Genomic DNA, 18157 nt, shown 5'->3' on the forward strand with positions numbered 1-18157 from the left:
ACATTGACAGGGCATGGTGTGTCTAGCCATGTAGGTTAATCAATCATTTCCATCCATGTGACAGGACAACGGCTATTTCAAACATAGCATTAGGTCGTACTGCAAGACCACTACAAGCAATTAGAAATGACTACTGCTAACATCAACATTAAGCTGGGAGAGAGTGAGAAATAGGGTTTAACTTACACTCAAAGTAAACTAGGTCATTTCAGGACTAACATACAGAACAATTTTATTTCAATATCCCTTGCGTGTGGGGGGGTTTATAGCAGTGGGAGGAAAACCAATGAGACGACCCTTCTCCAGGTCCCTTAGTCCCGAAATGACCTAGTTTGTGTCGAGTGGACGTTAAACCCCATTTCTCTCTCTCTCTCTCTCTCCAGGTCCCATACAAGCTTGGGATCAAACCCATACCTGTGTCTTGACTCAATGGTAGATCCTATGATCTAAAGCGTACGAGTTTGACCACCCAACCCCCACCTGATATGCTACTGGTAAATGAGAGTGATGAAACTGTGATGTGACTTAATGATGAAATTATCAGGTTACACGTGTCAGTTTGCTTTGATAATGGTACACAACCCTGATTTTATTAGTTCCAAAACATTGCTGGACTGTAGTTCATACAATTACAATACATATGTACAAAAACTATTGCATTGTCGCCTGGTGAGTCTGCTTGTCATTAGTTTCTGATAACTTCATTTTCTTTTTAAGTTGGATTGTGTCATTAGTGTGACACAAGGTCACAAGTTAGTTGTGCGCCATTGAAACAAATTTTAGTAAAAAGTCCTTGAAGTTGTTCCACTACTAGCAATTAGAAATGGCTACTACTAATGTTAACATTATGCTTAGAGAAAGAGAGAAATGAGGTTTAACAGCCACTGACACAAACTAGGTCATTTCAGGATTAATATTATATGGTTCAATTTTATTTCAATAATTCACTCCTGTGTAGGCGTGGTTTGCAGTGGGAGAAGACCAGACTACCAGAAGAAAACCCACAAGGTTGGATGGAAGCCCATGGGGAGACATGCATAACAATATTATGCTGATCCACTAAACTATACTCAAAATTTTCATTTGTTTTATTAACAAGGAAATAAACAGAAAAAAATATAACAGAACAACATAAAATATATAAATAATTATGTCAAATTTAAGTAAATTATTTTATCACAATAAACATAGCCTTACACAATATGAAACAAATAAACAGTGTACATTATTTAATAATCACATACATGATGATCTAAGTCCATAAATATATGACTAAGTATGGAGGTTCTTTATTCTTTAGCTAAAGCAATTCATTTGATGAAACTATCAGTAGGAAGTAGAAGCCCATTTATATTCTTTCTATTATTTAGCTAGCTAAAATTTGCAATTTTCATAATAAAAAAAAATCCACATATCTTGTCAATCACAACCACTATTTTAAAACTAATAGTTACCAATGTTTTTTATAATGATAAATGTGATAATCTGTTTCAAACAAGTATCATCTTTCCTGGTACTTGGATTCCTCTTTCTGCGAAAGGTGGGACAGATCAAACAAAATGTTGCAAGGTGTATGGAACGCTTTCTAAGATAAGCAATTGAGCAGCTATGCATACTCTTCAAAAATTAGAAGACTACTGCATGTTCTAGTACCTGTTTTAAAGTTATTTTTTATGAACATTTTATATCTTATTGTTAGCTAATATATATTACTATTTAATTACCTTTTTTAATAAATACTGATAATAATATAGATTATGGTTTAAAGATGGGTTCCCGCGTACAAACTGGGTGATTTAATGGTATATATAGACCAAAAACATATTCAAACTAATTAATTTGTCATAATTTTGCTTCAAATCCTTGCCCTGCTATTAAAATTCGATCAAACCAGGTCATGTTTACGTCACGTCTTGGGAGTCAGAGGAGAATTCATTGCATACATAAGACGATGTTGTCTTTAATCGCTTACTATTTATTACAAATATCGAATCCTAATTAAATTCTCGGATTATCCACTAACCGCGTCTTTTTCCACATACGTCATCTAACTCTTCATTAAGTTTATCAACTTGTACATAGCGCTCAATATGTTCGCTTGTGACCTTTGACATCACGCGTGCAGAACTTCCTAATCGTCGGGCTGTTGATTAGGGGAACCCTTACATTTTTGTCCTGTAAACGCTCCATGAGTGTTTTTCGGAGAATCCATTATTTTTCTAGTAAGATTGGATATCTCTACTTTCCATATATACCAAAATTGCCATACTTTTATTGGAAATAACCACCCGATAAATACTTTTCTGGGAACCCATCTTTAATAAAGTAAATACATTCACATAATCCTTCCATTAATGACAGAACTGCATCCCTTTAACCCTTTAGCACTTGGACCACCCAATACTAGTGTTTCTTAGAGCCCCATAAACTGCCTGCCTCATGTGAATAGCCGGGAGGTCACAAGAACTAGTATACAGTACTACAATACTGGGAGCTATTCACAGGACACAGGGCAATTTTTGGGCTGTCCAGAGATAAACTATATCACTTTTCAAGGAACCAGGATAGTCAATAACATATCGCAGTGAACAATTCAGTGAACAAAACTGATTAATTCTGTGTAAAAGGTTCCTGGGTACATTTTCAAAGAAATGCCACCTCCTGTTGTAAGCTTTTTACTAGCAATCATCTTGTGCCTGGATAAACCTGTCTCTTGTGTCCAGTCAGTAACAACTTTCAGCTATTACTTTCAAACAGTTCAATATTTAAAGTTAAATCTTTCAGTCCAAGTAAATGGACTACTTCTCATTTTGATATGGATTTGAATCACAAACTAAAACCCTATATTATAGCTATCTCATTTTGAGCTGCAACAATTAGGTCAATATTATTCAACATTCATAAATAAATTATACTTTCCAAAAAACAAATAAAAAATTATTTCACTCAATAATTCTGAGATACAAAACAATAAAATTAATTAAACAATCACGGTTGTCACATACATTTAACAAACATATATCTATTCATTAGACAAAACAATATCTAAATAAACAATTGATAAATTTCTACCTTGAAATGACATCATTTAATGATGAACAAACATTTATAACACAACAACATAATTTATTAATGTATACGCCTAGTACACTCAAAATATAAATCATTCAGATTTACTTAAATTTATACTTTAACTGATTCAAATAAAACTATTTATTCAAAGCTTGGATAAGATATTCAGATATCTACTTACAGTATTTTTCATACCTTAATATACATGTAGTTGTCCATATTGATAATAATATATGATAATAATATACTTTTTTCATATTTGATATGATCTATAATTTATCAGTGTCAATGGTATTATTGATGTCAATTATATAATTCTCAATAGTCTCTTCTTTAATGGAAGCTATGTATGGAAATTCTGTATCCATCTTAAAGTTAGATTCTTGTTTTATACATATCTTGTCTTGTATTTCAGAATCTTCTGGTTCATTCTTAATTGCAAATTCTGGTATTAGTGGTATTTCTGTTTTTATATCTTCAGTTTTCAGGAGAATTTCAAACTTTTCATCAGGAGCGATCAAAATGTTACTTTCCACCATCATATCACCATCCTCTTTGTTATCAATTGTGGTTGAATCATCTTCTTCCAAATTGTGTGCTGATGTAGGATCCGAAAAGGTATGGGTTTTCAAACTTTCAGCAACTTTTTCTAACAATTCAGATTCCTCCACATCAACATAAATCTCAACCTGGGTAGATTTCTTATTTTTCGACTGTTTTACATTATTCATTTTCCGGGGTTTAGTTTTATTGCCTTTGTTTTGAGTCTTGGTTGTCACTTCATTCTTTTTTGATTTTTTGATTTCCTTATTTTTAGTCTTAATCATTTTATTTGCATCTTTCACAACCGTTACAGATTTTTTCTTGTTGGCAGGTTCTTTTTCTTTTCTTCCCTTTTTAGCAGCCTTCTTTTTCAGAGACATGTTGCGTCTGCTTGTAATATAGTTTTGTAAAACTTTTTTAATGTCTGTGGTTGATGGTTGGTCGTTAGATTCCCTTGAAACAGGAGCAGCATCTTTTGTATGTGGATTAGCACTTTTTTTCCTTGATTTCTTAATTTTGGGATGTTTGATGGTTGAAATGGTTATTTTAGGAATCCTTTCTTGTTTCTTGCCATGTTTATTTCTTTTCTTCTTTACAGATTTCCTATTTACCCAGAATGCAGAGCGTTTGATGTACTTCCTTTTTATTCTTTTCACTTCCTTGTTAATCGTTGTGCCCAGCTTATCCAGTTCAACGGTCAGAAACTTTGAAGTAACTTCACTATTTTTGTTGGATACTCCATTACGGACAGAAACGACTGGGACTGGTTCTGGAATTCTAGAAACCTTTATTTTTCCTTGCCTCTTTGGTTTATTGATTATGGGCGAGACTTTTTTCTTTTTAGTCTTCCTTTCTTTCGTAATTTCTTTAGGTTTTGGAATTTTTACTATTACTTTATAGTTATTGCCTAGCTGATGGCTGTGTGGGGAACATGGTGACTGATGTTTATCAACTAAATCTTCATCATTAATTATAATAACATCATTTTCACATTCAGATTCCTGTTTTCTTAGAAGAACTCGTTTGAGTATTGGACAATCTGAGTTATCTGAAGTGGAATCCAGATTCTTTATGGTATAAATAGTTTTCTCTTTCCGTTTCTTTCCAAAATTGATCATCCTTTCCATAGATTTGACAGGACTACACTCTGGAGCTATTTTCTTTAATCTGTATTTTTCATTTCGTAAACATTTCTGAATCTTGAGGATATCTTCTTTTTCTTCCACTGTATGGATATTAAGTTGATTTAAACTTCTATCAGGCTCAGGACCAACCAAATCTGTGGTTTTCAAGATTAGTTCAGGTTTAGCAGACGGGCTGTTGGATAAAAGTTCTCTTAAGCTCTTTATACCATAATTGTACACTGATTTATAATCAGAAATAGTTGACGTCTTTGGTGTTGTTATTTTAATTTTCTGATTTGAACGTTTATGTTCAAAACCGGTCCTAATGTCTCTGGAGGTATCTGATCCATGATCTTCATCTTTGTGCCTCAAAACATCCAAATCTGTCAGGTTTCTCTTGGGTCTAAATGGTTGTCGAAGCAGATTTTCTAGGATTTTTTCATTTGTTAAATTAGCTTTTTCCATGTCTCTTATTTTCATTGCTGTCTTTTTGAGTGTAGGATTAGGAATATTCAGCGGGACATAACCTTTGAAAGGTTTTATATTTACATCATGGTTATCCAATTTGTTTGCCGATTTCTTGGGTCTACCAACAGATTGTTTTATATTTTGATTAGTCTTGTCATTCTTTGCATCCTGAAATTCATATTCCCTTTTCTTCTGCTCAGGTAATTGTTGTTCATTACATTTCCTCCAATGTGATAGAGGGATGTCATCTGGGTCTGTAATTTCCAAGTCCATTGAACAATAGGATTCTGCTTTCTTTAATCTTTTGGCAATCTTCCTTGGACTTTCCGACTTTCTTTGGTGTTTGGATTCAGGAGAAGAAACATCCGACTGAGAACCCTTTTCATTAATTGAAGTAATGGTATGTGTATGGGAAACAGAAGTCTCTTTGGTTTTCTTTTCCAGTAATTTATTGATGGCTAATGTGAGTCTACCTGTAGATGCAGGAGAAGCTGTGGCTTGAATTGATGTTGGTTTACTTTTAATTTCACTTGAACTAACCTCTGTCGGTACAGATTTGCTAAATTCTAGTTGAGTTTGATCCATTGGTTCCGACTGGTATGTGGGATTATCCATTTGTTTCTTCTCTGTAGTATGAATTAAAGAATCCACTTTGCCTATCTCACTATTAGGAACTATGGTGGTTGATGTTGGTTCAATATCCAGCAAAGGATAAACCAAAAGATCATTAACAGATTTGATTTGTTTTGATTGAGGATCTGCTATTTTTTTAATCTGTGGTGATTTTTTCCTTGGTCGTCCGACAGGTCTTTTTACTTTCTGTTTCTTTATTTCAGCTTCTTTGGAAATGGTAGTGACTTTCTTGGATTGAGGAAGAGTGAATTCTGCATCTACTGGCTTTTGAAATGACCTTATTAATGTCTTTGTTAGAGATATTTTCTCTGCTTCTGTTTGAGGTCTTACTTCTGCTTTTTTATCAACAATACCTTTAGTGTCTGTTTCAGGAATAATTTTTATCTCTGTCTCTAATCCAACATCATTCAGTACCTCTGCTATTTTGGCCTTTTTCACTCTGTTATTAGTTTTCATTTTTGATTTTCGCTTTTTGATTTTGTGTTTATTTTGTGCAGGTTGTGACTGGTTTATGGAATTTAAAAGGGGTGAATTTGAATGTTCTAATGGTAAATGAGGTTCTTTATTGATGGTACTAATATCAATTTTAGCTTCTTCGGGTTTAGCTGAATCGGTAGTTGAAGGTACTGTGACTGAATATGGAGTGGTCTCCTCACCATCAATCTTCTCCAACTTGACCTCTAATTCTTTCCATTGTTTCATCATCTGTCCAGCTCTTTTACAGATCTTAATCTTTCGAATGCTGTTACGACCAACATTTATCAAATCACTGAGTTCTGGATCTTGCTTGACAAAAATTCGACCTATTTCCTTGGACTTCACTCTCTTTTCTTGATCTTTTTGATATCTGGGGTTTGACGTCTGTCGTGGTTTGAAAGGTGGTTTCTTCCAACCAAATTTCCTCATGGTCGCTCCTCTTGATTTATCTAGACTCCTTGCCTTCTTCTCGATATAAGCTCTCTGTTTTTCTGCAGCTTTTTCATCGGACATGTTGTGAGGTTCCATGAACCAGTGTTTTGGCTTCTTACCAGTTTTATCAAAATTAAAATTAAAACCTTTTGAAGCCAAAGGAAGACGGAATGGGCCTATATTGTAAATAATGACATTTGGTTCTTCTGTTTTAATTGTTGGATCTTCATTATTAAAGTGTGTGTCTGTCTCTAGTTTGGATTCTGTTGTAGTTTGATTCATATCTGTATAACAATTGGTTTTGATGGTTGATGTCTCCATTTGTTTAGAAAAGATATTTATATCATCTTTACAAGCCATGTTATTCTTGGTTTTGTTCACCATGTTTTCTGAACCCTCTGCAATTTCATCATTCTCCGTTTTAATATACGTAGATTTGAGCATATCCTTATCTTTATGCATTCTACCGCAATGCGTCTGTAATTGACTATACCTACTAAATGGTTTTCGACAAATTTCACAAAAATATGCAAACTGATCACCATGAAATGTACCAATATGAGCAAATATATGGAATGGAAATTTACCGGCATACGGACAAATAGGGCATTTATATTGTCTGTCACCAGAATGTGTTAATTTATGAGTTTTCAAATTGTGTCTATTTCTAAATTCATGTCCACAGACGTCACAGGAAAACGGTTTGTTATCACTATGTGTTTGAAAATGATGACGAAGCGATGTTCTTGTTTTAAATCTATTTCCACATAGATCACATTTAAAGTTTCTCTCTGTAACGTGTCGTAATTTGTGTTTAGACAGATTGGCTAATGTCACAAATCCCTTATTACAAATCTCACAAATTTTATCGCGAATATTCGTGTGAATTTTGGAATGTTTGACTAAATCCGATTTTGTTTTACATTTCTGTGTACAACCAGGGAATGTACATGGATAATTTCTGATATCACTGTGTTTATGTTGATGATACTTTAGCTCAAAGTTAGTTTTACATCGGAATTCACATTTTGAACATTTTTTGGGTTTGTAGTCATTATGTCTATACAGATGATAATCAAGTCCAGTTTTACGTTTAAATTTCATGTCACAGATATGGCAAGTAAAAGGTCTTTCGGTGGTATGTGTAATTTGATGATGTCGGATATTGTTGTACCACTTGGTGGTGAAGTCACACTGAGAACACATAAATTTCTTCTCATCAGAATGTTTTACTTGATGTTTTATCAAATCACGTTTCCAGCGAGAACTAAACTCACATTTCTGACATTTGAATGGACGTTCACCTGTATGTTTGGTGACATGCTGGATCATTACCTCACGCGTATTTGTACAAAAATCACAATAATCACATTCTAAAAACGTTCCCCTTAACCTATGACCGTTCTCATGTTTTTCTAACTTTTCAAATGAGTAGGCAACAAATTTACAGCAGCGACATTTTAATTCTATGCTTTCTTCTATTTCTTGCTTAATAATTAGGTTGACTTCTGCTTCATCATTAGCATCAACTGGATCACATTGTTGAGAGTTTAAAAACAAGTCTAGATTCCCTTCTACTTCTGCTAAATTTTCTTGCTTTACTTCTTCCATTTCTATATCATCTATGCTCTGCATATCTGTCCTTAACAAGTAAAAACAAAAAATTGTTAAAGGTGAACCCTGATTTAGGCCTTGCCAGTCAACTGTCAAAAACATATTAAAATCTATATAATGGATTATTATCCACATAATAAAATAAAATCTTTTTGATTTGATTTCTTGGGCATATCTCATAGACCATCCAAGATACATTTATGAAACTTTGTATACACATCAACCTATTATAGTGGTTGTATACTTTTGCTCGTTAGAATGAATGGAATGGGGTTTAAATTACTACGTTTCTGCTGCTACCCAGCTGATAAAGATAGACATACACCATGCAGTGTGCTATGAGGGAAATTTTACCCAGATAGCAATTGAATTCCAACAGTCAATGGTTCATTTAAGTGCCCACAGAGGAGTAAACTGGACCTCCTTTTTCGTCCCATCTAATTAACTAGACATCGTTTCATGTCAGTCCTGCACTACCAACAAGGGGAAACAACGCTGGAAAATCCTGGGGAACCTTCTCAGTCAACAACAGAAAGTAACTCTGGTTTTTCAAGAGTGGTATCTCCCTGTCAATGATTCAGGATGGAAGGCCTTGCAACAAACAGCATCAAGCCGTTCACATTAAATGAGAAACTGAGTTCCCGTGCATGCGATTGGATGGACGTAAAATAACCCTAAACGGTTGGAATTTGATGATGAGGTTAAATGTTACGAACAGCATCTAGCCGTTCACATTAGATGAGAAACTGAGTTCCCATGCATGTGATTGCTTGCACTTAAAATAACCCTAGACCGTTGGAATTTGATGAAGAGGAGGTCAAATGTTACAGATTCTAATTATGTTCAGGCCTGTTTTTAGCACATTCAAATTTCTGTAAGGGACCTATTAGCCAAAACTCGTAATATTTTTAGATTTAAAACAGAAAAGACATCCCCAGAATACATTCCTCAAGGATTTGCCTTTAACCTCTTTAAGTCTTTGCCAGTCAAAAATGGTACCAACCTAATCCATCTCTCTATTAAAGATGCATTATGTAAGATTTAGATAAAGAGTTGGCCATTCTTGCTATAATAGTTCCTAAAAAAATAATGCAAAATGAATACATCGAAAATTTCATTCGAATTACTTTATTCTGAGCAAAGTTATCACTGTTTGAAATTTTGACAAGATGTGGCATAGATTGTTTATTATGGTATCAATGCTACTTGTTAATGGAGACTGAGTTTTGATTCATCATTTTTAAATTAAATCTTGTTTAAATCTCGACTATCTGATACTCTAGAGAGTTGATTATAAGCTGGTCATGTGAATTTACATCTAAATAATAGTTTATTTAGCATTTGAAGCCAAGATAGGAACCTGCAAGAGAAAGAAAGAGAGAGAGGGTTTAATGTTCACTTGAAAAAATAGGGAGATTTAGCTCTTACATAATGCACCTTTAAATAACTTCTACCCTGAAATGCATATCTTACACATATCATGCAAATCTACATAGGTGTTCCAATTAATCACACCTGCAAATCGTGTAATGCAAATGCATTTACACATGTGTACAAATTTGCACCAGGAGTAAATATACATCTTTTTACGTCCTACTGTTCTGCTCTGGCAAATATACATCTAGTTAGGAGGTAGTGAAAGTACTTTCATATATCAGTTAAAAATTAGAATTATTATAAAGCTTTTTACAGAAGTAACTGCTGTGCAAGCATATTCCCTAGTTCAAAGGTGAGATTTTGAATTCTGAATTCCAACATTTTTGTGCACTCCAACATATAAATGGAACCTCTGTGAAACTAGATTTTCCATGCCATGACTTAAATCCTGCACCACTGACAAGGGGAAAGCATTCCAGTCAATCCCCGGGGAACTCTCTCGGCCAACACAGGTATTAATCCTGGGCCTTCCTGGTTAGGATCCATGGTGGCTCAGTAAGACTCACTAACCTGGGGATTCCTTGTTAGACTTTGATCCTGGTGTTGGCTGAGGAAGTTCATCAGGATTTTTGGTCGTGCTTCCCCTTGTCAACTGTACAAGGGGCATGGACCAACATATAATCGTTCAGATGGGCTGAAAAACAAAAGTCCCATGTGAACATTGACTTGTATGTAAAAGATCCCTTAGCAGTTGGAATTTGATATAAGAGTTGAACGAAGGGCCACTATTCAGGCAAAATTCCCATCATAGCACACTGTATTATGCCCCGTCGTCATTGGCCGAGACTACTAGTACAGTAGGACATTAAACCCCATTTCATTTCCTAAATGGAACAAAAGAAGGAAATTGACACTACAGACAATACAATGTAACATTACCCGAAAATATGTAAAATCATAATTATTTATATGATGATGGGTTAGTTGTATTTTACGTCCGCTTCCACCGAGGTGATATCGCAGACAAGTAATTATTTATAATTGTTGTACAAACCATATTGCCAATTAATTTTGACAAGACAGCTGTACTTAATCTACAGCTACATTGGACATTGGTTTTTAGTTCAAATTTACACCCATGAGGGCTAGACATAAATCCTAGGACTAAGGACAATATCACTAACATGAAAACCGAACTTCTGATTATAGATCTGTGTAGCTGCTGGATCAAATACTGACGCATATGGATCACAGAGTGCACTACGGGTACGAACCAGAAACCTTGTATCTAATAAACCTGTTAAACTTCTGTCCAATGGGGGCTATTCCGCCCTATATGTTATTGTAAATATGTAATGTAACTTTGTATCCAATATAATATCAATATAGTGTTACAATTATAGAAGTCTGTTATGCCGTATAACACCGCGACGCAAGCAAACTGTTGCTGAAGTGGAGTGCCGGCAGACATACAAATCATCATAACTTATGCAGGGAATGAAAATCGAACGGGTCATAATGCACACCCTTGACGTTTACCATGATAACTGGGGAAATAAATGATGTTAATATTTCTTAATTCCCAATCAAATATTTAAGAAATAACACACTCAAACGAAATGGTCATGCGCGAATCCGATATATATATACGGACATAATGAAATATTTGAAAGATAAAAAATGACGTCTTCAATTAAATTCCTGGTAGTTGCCATATATTCCACTGTGTGAGTGTGTCATGACGTAGAACTGCAGCTGCCTGTATAAAAACTAAATTGACAGGCCCGGACATCACAAAAAAGGCACCAGTCGTCAAAGAACATACATCTTAAGAATAAATAAGTATTTACCTCATATTTATTCGAGAATTCTAGGTTATCATCAAATTCTGTGAGAAGCGAGCAGAGACCATGTTGTTCGCCGATCGTGCTGGCAGATTATCGACCGCGGTTACTAAATATAGGTTCCCGTGCTGTACGATACAGATTCACACATTTTCATAAAAAAAAATAAAAAGAAAGGGTTGTTAATGGCAAATGCTGTGTGTTGAAAATGGTGAATCCCGATTTAATCATGTAGTTTGGAAAACAGGATTTAGACCCCCATATATTGCTGTCTGTTTTGTTCACACACATCAGCGGATTTTCGATGACATGGACATATTGACATTGCCAGTACATAAATGTATGGTGATTCGCGCTACCTGCTAGCAGAATCCAAGATCCATAGAAAAATAAATAACATTAGCATCGAATTTTAAAGTCTGGCACTCCGTACCGATTGGATAATTATTATCTTCGTCAATTTACTTGGCAATTCTCTATAAACTTGTTATATACCTATTCTTCAGGTTCTCGTAATATTACACTTGCCTATAGCCCGTGCTGCGGACTTGGGAACGGTGTGGGATTTTAAAAAAAGGATCGCGGCGTTATGGTGGCTGTTAGCGGCCATTCAAATGAATCTAAATCGTCGACTAGTGAAGAAGGCGACAAGTCGACGAAATCAACCCGCCGACACGACAAAATAACCCGTTTCGTCGCCTTCATTTTGTCGTGTCGGCGGGTTGATTTCGTCGACTTGTCGACTTGTCGTGCGGCGACTTGTCAAACTCGAGCATGCGCATATTCTGATTGGATAACTTGCATGCGCACAGATTAACTTCTGTTTTGTATTTCGTCGCGGTTGTGAATAAGTCGACGGCGATAGGTCGCCGCACGACGAAATCAACCCGCCGACACGACAAAATAACCCGACGATCGTCGCCTTCATTTTGTCGTGTCGGCGGGTTGATTTCGTCGACTTGTCGCGTGCCAGTTATCCAATCAGCAAATGCGCATGCTCGAGTTTGACAAGTCGCCGCACGACAAGTCGACAAGTCGACGAAATCAACCCGCCGACACGACAAAATGAAGGCGACGATCGTCGGGTTATTTTGTCGTGTCGGCGGGTTGATTTCGTCGACTTGTCGACTTGTCGCCTTCTTCACAAGGCGACGATTTAGATTCATTTGAATGGCCGCTAACAGCCACCATACGGCGTGGACCGGTCATTTGGAAAATTGAAATAACTATTGGTCGTTTATACATATGAACATAAAATGCGCATGCCACAATCAACGTGCCCTTTATTATACAAGAATTTATATTTTTATATATAAAACTTTAAATAGTCAGAATAAATTTATTTAGCTGACTTCTCTCGGGTTTCTTTCTTGTCTTAGATCTCTCTGCCGGAACGATACGTGTTTCAAATGTGACTTACATGTACTGGTAAGAAATCAAAAGCAAGTCAGAGCAATATTTACCCAAAGCAGGTCATTTGTTGGCGTCAAATATTATAAATTGTTAATTAACATTATTTATTCACATGTCAATCCCATAATCCACTCTCTAGATCTTTGGATGTTTTTGATTTTCCACGGATTTAAACACGATTGGCATTTAATAATTTAATTCAAAAATGGATAATCGATACTTTGTTTATTATCGTACCAAAGGTAGCAATGACAACTGAGACAACTCTGTTCTTCAAACGTTCATAACTGCGCTCAGAAAGAAGTAATTTGACAGACATTTTCAACATATCCCCTTTTCATTAGGCCTACCTATTATAGCGAGAACTTTCAGCTCTTCGTCTAAATCTTACATAATGCATCTTTAACATAAATTTACAACTTCGGCATAGAATATTAAGTTGTACAAGAACAATATCTCTCATTTTAATCGTCATGGATAAATGATAATTCTGTCTGTGTGGGCAACACCGCGTGTTTTGTGAGACAGGGCCCCGTGTTTAAAATCGCGGTGGCTTCATGACAAGGCCCTTAATTGGGTTCAATCCCGCTATTCTACGTGATTTCCAGATGTGCCCCCCCCCCCCCCTTCTTGTCAGCGACAGTCTGGCAAGGATCGTACGTAGTCGTTCGAGTGAGAAGATAAACCGAGGTCCCGTTTACACGTTGGTGTGCACGTAAAAGAACCCTTGACAGATTTCAATTGCTGTCGGGGAAAAAGTTCCCTCTTAGCACATCTTCATTGACCGGTAAACTAGGTGATGAGGTCGGATACTTCCTTTCGGGTTTGTTCCCTGCGATAGCTTCAATTAGTATTACTAAATGTTGTGGAAAGACTATTTGGAAACGTCAGTAGCAAAAGGGTTAAAAGAGTCGGGAATTTGAAATATCAAAACAGAATAACTTTCCCTGAATTATACATAAATGGGGGTACACTTAATTGCTCTAACGTATATTTTATATCCCACGATGCATGTTAATGGCGCCTTGGGCTTCCTAGGGAACGAAACATTTACAGTCATTGTAATTCTGGCACCTGCTGTGCCCTATGTTGCATAATAAACCCATTGGTTTGCCACGCATGCACGCCTCACTGCCCCCCCCCCCCTACACACACACACACGTACACAATTATTTCAGGGTTGCAAAGTTCAGGGCGGGGCGATTTTTTTTTATATTTATTTTTATTTTAAAGAGATGGATGTACCGTAAGTTGTATTCGTCACTACAAAATTAAAATTCAGCGGTCCACTATATTATGACGCAAGCAATTAAAGCTTTGTTTATCAGGCAGCTTAATTTCGAGCTAGTAAATTAGGAAGTGACGGATATACTATTACTAATCAATATTTATCATGGCCAATGCAATGACAACGTGTAATCGTCTTTCGTCAATGTATACGTAATTTATAGAGCACAAATACGCAATATTGCATTGTAAATTTAATTGGTGTTAAGTGGTAGCTAGTAATATTGATCATGATGTAAAAAAAAACTTTTCCTGTAATCTGACACTGTCCTTGTTTACGTCCTGGCACAGGTCAAACTCGGTTAAATAACATGGTGCAGTGCACGAGCCATCTCCGTTCTGATTGGATAGAAGATTTATGACGAAATTTTTGCCCTATAAACGAACCAATTAACGTCTAGTAAATTTCATTCAGAGATAAAATGAGTAAAGTTGTTTACGCTACCACGGGTCCATTTGTAAAATTATTCATTCTGTGTACATCGACCCCATAAAGTTAAATTGTGTGACTTATATGATGAGTCATCGATTCCATTATTCAAGGACGCCTCGTGTCTGTCCCCACGACATTTTGTTTGTTTGTCCTAAATTATGATTCACCCAACGTACCGTTGTATCATCAATTATTATGATGAAGTTTAAATAGTTCAAGATTATATAAATTATGCAAGGTGTGTCATGCGTAAACAATTTAAACATATTTCTGGAAAAACAAATTTTATCGGGTGATTCGAACATTCTTGACCTAATAAAGTATGCAATTTTGATATAACCAATGAATCAATTAACCTTTTATTTTATTAGGATGGGCATTATAATGCAGTTTCAAAGAAAAGTTAGCCTATAATAGATTTAAGAATGTTAGTGAACTACATACATGTCATGGATGTGTAACAGAGTACATAATGGCAATGAGGAAATAATGTTCAGGAACCACTCCTTTTTCTCATACAAACTATATAAAAGTATTGTGTTGAGAATTAGAGTTAATCATGGCCTTCCTACCCCTAGAATATTGTGTACCGTATGTGTGAATCTGGCCTGCTAACTCTATGTTGAATTGGGGGGCTGGGTGGCCGAATGGTTAAACGGTCATAAGATCTGTCATTGAGTCAAGTGGCGTGATTTCGGTCCTCTGCTTGCACATGACAAGGAGTAGGGTCGCCTGTTCAACCTCATAGGTTTTCTCCTGGTCCTCAGGTTTCCTACCACTGCTAAAGACCCCTATGCGCAAGCGAATTAATGAAATAAAATTTAACTGTATGGTAGTCCCAGAATGACCAAGTTTGTGTTGAGTGGATGTTAAACCAAATGCCGACAGGATGCAATCTCATGGCATCTCATATTAATATTGGTTGTTGAAAAATTTGTCCAGTTAACTTATGTTGAATAATAATTTGTTAGTCACAAAATAATATAAATGTTAATTTGATGTTATGATGTAGTAATTATGTCTGACATATTCTTTAATATGTATTTTATATAAGCTGATTTATTATATAAATTTTGTAAATTTAAATGAATAAAATAGTTATTTAAATAGAATATGTATTAAAATCTATATTCTTGCTGGTATATCCCTCAAATTGTGAATTTATTTAAATACAGTACAGCTAGCATAAAAAAAGTCCTACTAATCAAAGGTGACCGACAAGGAAACATTGTTATGCTATTGTCCAAAATTTAAATGATTTCATAAAAAAATTGTTTACACCACTTTGTCAAAATTTCAATTATCCTTAAATTGGTAAATTTTCTATAAACTCATTTAAATTTTGGATATGTATTTCAATTATCCATATTTTTTTTCAATTTTGTATGAGATAATACACATTTTGGATATGCATTCTATAACATATTTTGGGTGCTAGTGAGATAAAAACACTTGTGTCTTTATTATCAAATTTTGGATATGATTTGTAGAATACGCATTCTGTAACATATATTAATATGTGATATTGGTAATTATGAGATGCTGTAATAATTAAGGTATCAACACCTTGCTTAGGATTTGTCTTTGAGATAACTGAATTAAAAAATGAAACAGAACAGTAGGTGTTATGTCAAAGATTGTCTGAGCAGCCATGCAGAGTACATTTGTCTAAGCAGTCATGCAAAGTAGACCTTTATTTGTACAAAAAAGAAGCCAGCATGTGATTATTTGTAACTTGGGGGTCATTGTCCCTCATCTTTTTAATGAATTATAATAGAATAAGAAATAAACCAATCAAAATGACTGTGGTAACTTCTTTTAAAAATGAAAAATTCCATGATGTAAATTGGGTGGTGCTCTGGCAGCTTTATACCAAATTCTTGGCTTGAGATAGTGACCTCACCCAAGTTTTATTTCTTTTATAAAGATATTACTTGGCAACAAACAACTGTCAACAACAAACATGAATATTGTTTTTCATAGTCACATTATAAAACATGTCAATGTCAGCCAATGTGGTGGACTGAGTAATATTCCTATTAAGGTATGCTAAGAAGGTGTCAGGATTATCTAACTCCATTAGTAACTTGCTACCACCATCTTACAGATTACAGTATGTTGGGGAAACAAGTAAATCTTGTAAAACAAGGTTTAATAATCATAGATCTGCAGGAAATTCTGAAAAGGCACACAAACTGCTATTATATCAACATCTTAAGCAAAATCCCTGTAAGGACTTTGGATATAGAGTACAAGTAATTCAAAAACTTTCCGGCTCAGGACACCTCACTAATGGCAAGATTGATCACAAAAAAGAACTCATGCAGAGGAAACTTGGATAACTTAATTACAGACCATTTTCCCATATGGTCTCAATGAGAGATTTAAAAACATTGATTAGAACAACCATGATGAAAACACTTTGATTACAAGAAATTGTTATAAGAAACTTGATCATAATTTTCAAAATAAAAAACAGTCTATAAAAAAAATTGAAATTTTCAAGAATCTTAAAGAAAATAAAAGATTATTAAAATCTGTCAAAAAGTCCCTATCTTATATAGCAAAAACATTCAGCAAGCAAAATTTCCCGTTTTATTTTTTTGTTTAAACAAATTGCACATAACCTATGTTTACAGACCGTTTGTTGTAAAACTTCCAGAATACGCACCAAATGGCTTACCGGTAGTTAAACGTTTACCATCATTATTTTACCCGCTTCCAAGTTTGGCAATTTTTTAAACAAGGGGTTGCCATGCAAGATATGCCCACATTTTGCAAGAGATGGACAGAGAACAAGCTAAAAAAAAAGCGATTTTACGTATAATCAGGTGCCACAATTAAGTATCAAAAGGAACTCATTTCTTAATTTGGGATAGAAACATATATTTTAAGTTTCATTGAAATCGGATCAAAATTGTGACCTCTACAGGGTCCACAACCTTTTTTGTGTACAAGGACCGGCTATTTTGTCCGGTAGTTTGGGTCCGATTTTCACAAAATCTGAACTCAACAATGGTGATATATTTAAAGATACATTATGTAAGATTTAGATAAAGAGCTGACCATTCTTGCTATAATAGCTCAAAAATATATAATGTAAAATGAAAATATTGAAAGTTTCATTCAGATTACTTCATTCTGAGCCAAGTTATCATTGTTTGTAGTTTTGACATGATGTGTGCATTGTGGTAACCATGACACTGGTATATTCGAGACTTAGCCTCGCTTTTCCATTTTTAGATTAAATTTTTAAATGGGAAACCGTTCTAATCTAGTTAAAATCTCAAGTATCCGATGCCATCGACAGTTGATTATGGTCTTGTTTTGTTAATAAATGTCTAATTAATAGTTCATATTACATTTCAGGCCTAGGCAGATTTTCCTCTTGCATAATGTATGTTTATATTTAAACGTTTTTTTTTTTTTTTAAATCAGAT

At 35.0% G+C, this 18157-nt stretch overlaps 1 protein-coding gene across 2 annotated transcripts; it reads right to left on the bottom strand.

The window, feature by feature from the left end:
• Positions 1–1172: 1172 nt before the first annotated feature.
• LOC126815597 (uncharacterized) lies at positions 1173–11863 on the bottom strand. 2 transcript variants are annotated; one of them, XR_007677997.2, is made up of 3 exons: positions 11591–11863; positions 10311–10434; positions 9626–9723 (listed from the first exon to the last, which is right to left on the bottom strand). XR_007677997.2 is itself a non-coding variant. In XM_050541313.2 (2 exons), the coding sequence occupies exons 1-2, from the start codon at positions 11593–11595 to the stop codon at positions 3342–3344; spliced, it is 5055 nt and encodes a 1684-aa protein (XP_050397270.1). In that variant the 5' UTR covers positions 11596–11834; the 3' UTR covers positions 1173–3341. The 2 variants fall into 2 exon arrangements, 1 of the variants encoding a protein (XP_050397270.1); XM_050541313.2 differs by lacking the exons at positions 9626–9723; positions 10311–10434 and adding an exon at positions 1173–8391 and having other exon boundaries at positions 11591–11834.
• Between the last annotated feature and the right edge of the window lie 6294 nt (positions 11864–18157).

Source organism: Patella vulgata, chromosome 3, assembly GCF_932274485.2.
Source record: "Patella vulgata chromosome 3, xgPatVulg1.2, whole genome shotgun sequence".
Lineage (NCBI taxonomy): Eukaryota > Metazoa > Mollusca > Gastropoda > Patellidae > Patella > Patella vulgata.